This window comes from Echinops telfairi, unplaced genomic scaffold (genome assembly GCF_000313985.2).
Source record: "Echinops telfairi isolate 266 unplaced genomic scaffold, ASM31398v2 ScPeMD7_5;HRSCAF=22, whole genome shotgun sequence".
NCBI classification, from domain to species: domain Eukaryota; kingdom Metazoa; phylum Chordata; class Mammalia; order Afrosoricida; family Tenrecidae; genus Echinops; species Echinops telfairi.
This window is the reverse complement of record NW_022103901.1, coordinates 1,552,340-1,559,733: the sequence shown is the minus strand read 5'-3', so window position 1 is coordinate 1,559,733 and position 7,394 is coordinate 1,552,340. Positions and strand designations below refer to the sequence as shown.

General features: G+C 62.9%; 1 protein-coding gene across 2 annotated transcripts; it reads right to left on the bottom strand.

Moving 5' to 3' along the window:
* Positions 1-524: 524 nt before the first annotated feature.
* AMZ1 (archaelysin family metallopeptidase 1) lies at positions 525-6,890 on the bottom strand. 2 transcript variants are annotated; one of them, XM_004705892.2, is made up of 6 exons: positions 6,506-6,890; positions 5,756-5,923; positions 4,993-5,121; positions 4,614-4,783; positions 3,917-4,093; positions 525-1,704 (listed from the first exon to the last, which is right to left on the bottom strand). In XM_004705892.2, exons 1-6 carry the CDS (start codon positions 6,807-6,809, stop codon positions 1,174-1,176), a joined length of 1,479 nt encoding a protein of 492 aa, XP_004705949.1. In that variant the 5' UTR covers positions 6,810-6,890; the 3' UTR covers positions 525-1,173. The 2 variants fall into 2 exon arrangements, with proteins under 2 accessions (XP_004705949.1, XP_045141870.1); XM_045285935.1 differs by lacking the exon at positions 5,756-5,923.
* Between the last annotated feature and the right edge of the window lie 504 nt (positions 6,891-7,394).

Here is a 7,394-nt window from a genome sequence, read left to right as displayed (position 1 = left end):
TGGGTAGAGGGTTGAGTGTGTGGGTATCTATGTGCATGCTTGTGTGCACATGCCTATACTGAATGTGTGTGTAGGAGTGTTGGGTGAGTGCGTGTGGTGAGTGCACACGTGTCCCTATGTGTGTGTGCATGTGTATCCGTGTCTGCAGTTATGTAGGTGTATGATGTGTGCGCATAATTAAGTGCATGTGTGGGAGTAGATGTGTGTGCTGTGTGTTGACGTGTGTAGTTGTGCATGTGTTGTGTATCTGGGTGTGTGTGTGGCATGTACATGCATACACTGAATGTGTGCATGTGGGAGTGGATGCACGTGTACACGTGTGCACTTAGAAGGCAAGGGTGCATCTGCAGCTCCTTGTCACATGACCCAGTACGGAAGGCCCAGGACCCCAAACACAGATTGTACTCAAGCCCCTGGGGGGCCTCCCACAGTGTGACCACCCCCGGCCCCCAGCCACCCGGCCCAGCTGGAGGTGTTTGCTGGGAGCCCTGGTGTTGCAGACAGACAGACAGACTTAGAGGTGAGACAGTCATACCTTTACTACCCAAACCACCTGGGCCTTTGTTTGGTGGGAACCACATCTGCAGATGTGGCCACCCACCTTCTCAGTCAGGGCCCAGAGTGACCTGTTGATGTCCTACATAGGCGAAGCCCCCACGACCGCCCAGCCGCTCCTAGCCCCATCAGCCCCGAGCAAAGGACAGGACCCCCCTCAAAACCTCCCAGCCAGCTCCCTCACTGTGGCACAAGGTAGCCAGGTAGGCTTGCCCAGCAGGTACAGGACCAACCCCGGGTCCCACTGCACACAGGCTTCCAGAACCTTCCCAGCCCTCCTGGGGAGGCACCATTCCCCCCCTGAACCTGGGGTGCATCTCTGCCACCCCACCCCCCTTCCGCAGGCACGTCATGTCATGGCCAGGGCACTGCTGGTGGCTTACAAAGTGAAGCCCACAAGGCAGCCAGCTTCCACCTGGCTCTCCCTTGGGCGGGCTGCCCGGAGCTGAGCCACCAGGGAAGGGGGTGACGTAGAGCGAGCGGAGGGCCAACGTGGCTACTACCTCAGAGTTAACCCTCCCTGCCTGGCCAGGAAGGAGCTGAGGGAAAGCATGCTCCTGATGGTAGTCCTGAGTGGGCCCCTGGGCCCCGAGAGAGTCTGTCACTGACCCTCACTGCCTAGGCCTCCTCCTGGCCGCGGTGCGAGGGAGATGGCTCCGCCTTGGCCAGCTTCCAGGAGCCCAGCTTCTTCCGCCAAGAAGACAGTGTCTCCCCCAGGGCCTTCCGCAGCCCCGGGCTGTCCTTGGCACTGGGCAGGGCCTGCCGGGGGGCCGGGAGCCTCCCTGTGAAGAGCTCCCATCGGGCCAGCGCGTCCACGGCTGCGTCCAGCCGCAACAGCTCCTCCTCCGCCTCCTCCCTCTCCAGGGCCCGGATGCAGGCCGCCAGCCACAGCCTCTGTTCCCTGAGCGTCCCCGCAGGCTCGATGGGGCTCCCAGCCGGGGGCTGGCCCTCCAGGTCCTCCAGGGGCAGCAGCTCAGGAGGCCCCCCGTCCGGGGTCAGGGGCTCCGACAGGCTGGGGGCCTCCGAGTCATTCTCGACACCCAGCCCTGAGTCGGCGCTGAGAGGCAGCGTGTCCTCAGACCCCGAGCGGTCAGGCGTCTCCCAGCCAGGCCCGGCTCCGGCCACGGCCTGTGTCCAGGCATGAAGCCCCTGAAAAGAAGAAACACAGGCCGAGTCCAGGGCGCAGGCTACCGTGGGCTCACACACAAAGACGGGGGTCCCAGTGTCCTCAGCTGTAGCCTATACACCTGAGGCCACCCAAGGCCAGCTCTCAGGGACCTCTAGGCCTGCACATGGGCACGGGCCATGGGGGCTCACACGTGGGCGGCAGCTGCGGGCAGTGTGTCCACCGGGAGCAACAGCCTGCAGCCGACTTCCTCTCCGAGGTCAGGCCACTCCCAGCCCAGCGCCCTCAGACAGCAGGGACTCAGGGCCAGGTGGGTCTCTCGAGGCTGGGAGGGTGCTTAGCAGGGTCCCGGGAGCAGGGATGAGACCCCTGGTCAGGGGCCAGCACAGGCCACTTTCCCTTCCTACAGCCGGGGGGTAGCTGACCTGCCTGCCCTAGAGCCTGCCCGCCCTCTGGCCTCTCCAACTCACCCATCCCCTCCCTACACCCCGCTTACTCTGAGCCCCTTCCCCCAGGTCGCCTTTCTTAGCTTAGATCTGCCCCCTCTAGGCCCTTTCCTGTCCCAGAAAGCCCCCTGCCGCCTGCTCAGTCCCCTGACATGACGCTCAGGGCAGGCAGGGTGCTCAGGGAGATCCTGGTTCACCCGGGTGGCCAAGAAGACCTGGCACTCCGCTTCCAGAAAGCCCGGTGCAGCACAGCCCCGACCTGACCCTCCCCGAGGCCCATAGGGACCCCTCCCCCGAGGCAGGGCAGGAGTGGAGTGTGGAAGGGAAGGGACATGAAGATGCCCAGTCCTCCCATCAGGACCCTCGGCCACGTGCCACCCCAGGGCGAGCCCCAACAGCCAGGCTGGCCGCCCTGGGACGTGTTCTGCCCCTAAGAAGAGCAGTCCAGGCCAAGCCAGCACCACGTCCCAGTGGAGACGGCTCCGCCTGCAGCCAGGTGTACTCAGGCTGCCCCTTCCCTGACACCTGCTCCCTCAGTGAGCCAACACCCCAGGGTGACCCCTTCCCTCTGTGAGAGAGCAGAACTGTCCCGCACCCCTGCCCCGGGCTTCCTGGATGGTAGCTCTATCGAGGCAGACAGGCAGGCCTTTCCTCCTGACTCAGAGCCCCGGCTGTTCAAGAGCCGTTATTTGTTTGGTTGACATCCGAGCGCTTAACCCTCGCGTCGTCAGGGCTTCTCACTCTAGAACTCAGAGCTGCTGCTTTGCTTTTAAATGTAAGCAAAGGCAATTTGGCTGAAAGACCTTGTGGCTTCATTCGAATGAGAGCAAAGCCCCCAAACCCAAGTCCACTCCTATCAAGTTCATTCTGCCCCCTAATCAATGACGACTCACGGGGCAGACCCCCCAGGATAGGGTCGAACTGCCCTGTGGGTTGCTGCGGCTTCCTCTGAGCAGCCGGTGGGTTTGAACTGCTGACCTTGTGGTTCCGGGCCCAATGTGTCACCGGGGCCCTGTTTAGTCATCCAAAGGTAGGTATGAAGAAATGACTTTGAGCTCAGAGGGAGGTCGCTGAGTTTGTAAACAATCTCTTTGCTGCCCTGAACCAAGTCCCTTCAGGGACCCTGGCCAGGCCGCTCCCGTGGGGACAGAAGAGGGCAGCAGCACCACACAAGGAAGCCGACTTCACAGTGTAGCTCTCCCGCCGGCACCAGCTCTGCCAAGAGGAAGCCTGGCAAGGGAGCCGGCCATCCAGTGGGTTCCGACGCCTGGTGGTGACGTGCTGAGCTGCTAGTCCAAGGTCCGCAGTTGGAAACTACGGCCGCTCCGAGGGAGAAAGAGGAGGCTGTCTGCTCCTGTCCTGGAGGGCCCCTGGGATGGGAAAGCGAGGCCCGGCTCCAGGGAAGAAAGTCCGGTGCCTGGGGCAGCAGTGTGGCGAGTGTTTAGTCCAGCCTGACTGAGCTGGGATTTCATGTTGCAGAGATTGGGCCAGGCCGTGCTGAGGGGACTGCGGGCTGTCGGTGACAATGGGGAGCTGCCCCGGTCCCCCTTCTAGGAGACAACCTTTATGGGAGCAGCCAACAAGCCCTCTCCTCCCTGTGTCTGTCCACTCCCTTGTGTCTGTCCACGCCCTTGTGTCTGTCCACGCCCTTGTGTCTGTCCACTCCCCTGTACCTGTCCACTCCTCTGTGTCTGTCCATTCCCCCTGTACCTATCTACTTCCCTATGTCTGTCCACTCCCTGTGTCCACTCCTCTGTATCTGTCCACTCCCCCTCACTGGTCCACTCACCTTGTACCTGTCGAGCAGCCGGAAGCCCAGGAGGTGCTGCAGCTTCCGCAGGCAGACTGGGCAGAGGTCGGGGGGCCGCCGCAGGGCTTCATCCAGGCTAAGCGTGCCCTGCAGGAGGCAGCCCAGCCAGCGGCAGCTGCCCAGGCCCAGGAGGCAGCACAGCACGTGACAAGTGGCCTGGGGAAGAAGCAACCTCGAGCCACGCAGCCTACCTCCAAGACCCCCGCCCCTCCCTCCCTACCCTCGACTTCTCTGGTGGCCCCCAGCCAAAAGGCCAGGAAGTCCGCAGTGACCTGAGGGCCAGGCTGCCTAGGGCACCAAGAACAGAGGCTCCTGCCCCCCCCCAACCTCGTCTGAGACTCACTCCGGACAGGCAGGTGAGCCGTGACACCCCTCTGGGGTCAGACACAGGCAGGTGCAGAGCCCAGCTATGCCACTCGACTGCCCGTAGCCCAGAGCCGAAGGCTTAGCCATCCGTCTGCCTCCGTTTCCTCAGTCACACAGATGGACAGAACAAGGCTGCCATTCACCTGGTGCTGTCGGAGGGTGGAGGCAGGGGGCATACCTGCTTGACTCACTTCTCCTCTCCACCTGATTCTGCGCGCTTAGCAACTTCCCTGAGCCCAGCAGACCCCCAGCTCTGGCCCTCAGTCCTCGGCCCTGGGCCCCAGCCTGCTGGCCAGCTGACCACACTCACCCTGCAGCACTGTACCAACCCGAGGGCACTGAAGGCCAGGCCAGGGCCCTGCTCTGGCACACGGACTTCTGTGTTGCCCTCCGCTGCCTCTGCCAAGTCCGGGCCAGCGGTGCTGGACTCCTCCTGCAGCGACTCCCCTGAGAAGCGGGCGAAACTGCAGACACCCACCTCTGGGGGAGAGAAGGGACGGGGCTGAGGACAAACCCACTCCTTCCTTTCTGCCCAGAGATGCCCCCCCTGGTGAGCAGTCATTGCCCAGGAGGAGCTGGAAGGGGCACCGTCCCCCAGGTGTGCACCCGCTTCCCCTGGGCAGGGGGTGAAGCTGGGGTGACAGGCCAAAATGAGGAGGTCGGGGGGGGGGGGGGCGGGGGCAGCTCACCGTGCCCGGGCAGGGACTGGCTGAAGGTGAAGGCCCAGCTCTCTCGTGGGTACAGGTCAGACAGTGTGAGGCCCAGCACGCATAGTGCATCAGCTGGCTTGTGGGTTTTCAGGAAGGACAGGATGCCACCTAGGGACATGGAGCGAGGAGATGGGGCTTCCAGCGCCCAGTGATGCCAGGTGGAGAGATACTCCTCCTGACACACCTTCTCCTAGGTTTAGATCACAAGGCACCCCCTGGCTCTGTCTGCACAACTGTCCCCAGCTCATGGATGGTCCAGGTGTGGCCTGTGTCCAGCTTGGAGAGGGCTGTGCACACAAAGCTCACTCTTACTCACTGGACCCTGCCCTCTTCTGATCACCTGACCTCCAGGGCCAGGGACAGGAGCCCACAGAGACCTCCGGCCCGCCGCCAGACCTGCGGATTTGGAGCTTGCCTTTTACCAAGACCCAAACTCACAGACGCTGAGTCTAAGCTGACTCACAGAGACCCGACAGGGCGGGGTAGCACGACCCGTGGCTTTCTGAGCCGGTCACTTTACAGGAGGAGAAAGCCTTGTCTTTCTCCCATGGAGCAGCTGGTGGTTTTGAACTGCTGACCTTGCCGTGATCAGTGCACTGAGTAACCACAACACCACGGGGCTCCTCCAGGCACTGAGTCAACCAATGAACCCCTCCTCCCTTCTCTCCGCCTGTCAGGGCTCTATCTGCATGAGGAAGACCCTTTCCGTGCTCCCTGACAGGACCCCGGGTGTGTCACCCACCTGTGTGGAACTGGGGCCGGCCTGCGTCCCTCCGGGGGCGGGAGGAGCAGTGAATGGGCGGGGCTGACACCAGAGGGAGGCAGGTGACTGTCAGGCCTGGGAAGAAGGCCTCTGTGTAGCTCCGCACGCTGTCCAGCAGGGGGTATGCCACTGGCCCCTGGCCCAGATCTGTGGGCAGAGTGGCACGTCCTTGCCCACCCTAGACCCTCCCCTCGCCTCCCCACCCAGGCACACCTCTTTGCTAGCAGGGGCTGGCTGGGCGACCGAGGCCAGAGCAGCAAACAGAGACCTGCTGGGCAGAATGGACCTGCCCCCGTGGGTTTCTGAGGTTGTCCATCTTTACAGGGACAGACAGCCTCATCTTCCCGCCATGGAGTGGGCCGTGGGTTTGAACCACTGACCTTGGGGGAGCAGTCTAAGACACTGCACTCCCAGGGCTCCTCAAACTCCTTCTGGCAAAGGGAGCGTGGAGGGAACTGCCGGCTGAGGGAGCAGAGGCTACACGGTGGACTGGCCTCACGGGCTCAGGGTGGGTGGGCGGCCTGTGTGTTTTGACCATGTTATGGCTAGTAACGGGCCCTGAGAGGCGGGCAGCTGGAATCCAGCAAGCTCAGCGCCACGCCTGGCCTCCTGGCCTCTCATCCCGGGGGGCCAGACACTCCCGGGCTGCCCCCTCCCCACCCTCGTCAGTCCTGCGGGCCCATGTGCATCCCTAGTCCCCACCCTGACCCCAGCAGGGACCCCTGGAACCTATGGGCTGCAGGCAGATGCGTCTCCGGCCGGGATTTGGTTTGCGGCCCTGCAGGGACTGGTAGAAGGCCTGGAAGTCCTCGGGGGGCTCGGGGCGGCGCAGGAGCCAGTCGGAGGCCGTGTGGATCCTCAGCGGGCGGAAAAGAGTCCCATGGGGGTTGTAGGCCTCAGCCAGGAACAGCCGCTCCACTGGGGAGAAGGCGGAGGCGTAGAGCTGGCCCAGGGCCACATCGCTGGACACCAGGGCGTCCTTCAGGGCCCGAGGGCCGAAGCTGAACTCCTGGGCGGGTCTACACTGGAGCATGTCCACTCCCGGGAGCCCAGGCGCTACCCATGAGCCACCAGGGCACAGCCAAGGTGTCTTCCAGAACCTTCTTTCCGCTGCTCCATGGAGGTGGGGGTACTGTTGTCACCCTGCAGCAGGTGGGGGTGGGGACACAGCACTGTCACCTCTCTCGGATCCCACAGCCGCAGGGGACACCACATGGTGGACACTTTGCCGGCTCCGACGCACCTGACCTAAGCGATGGTTTTCTCTTGTGGACGTGAGACTGGACCACAGAGAAGGAAGACCAGACCGCCTTTGAAGGGCCGTGTTGGCGAGGAACCCGGACTAGCCCATGCACAGCCGTAGGAGTGAACGGGCGTGTCTTGGAAGAGGGAAGACAAGAATGCTCCTTAGAGGCAAGAAGGGATGGCGATACTTGGTCTCCTGCCCTTCAGACATGTTGGCAACAGAGAGCAGTCCCTGAAGAAGGGCACCACGCATGGTAGAGGGGAGGGGCACAGCACGGAGGAAGAAGACCTTCGACTAGATGGACTGTCCTGGCGGCTGTGGCAACGAGGGGCTCAAATGAGAACCATCGTGTGCAGAGTTGGGGTGTCCAGC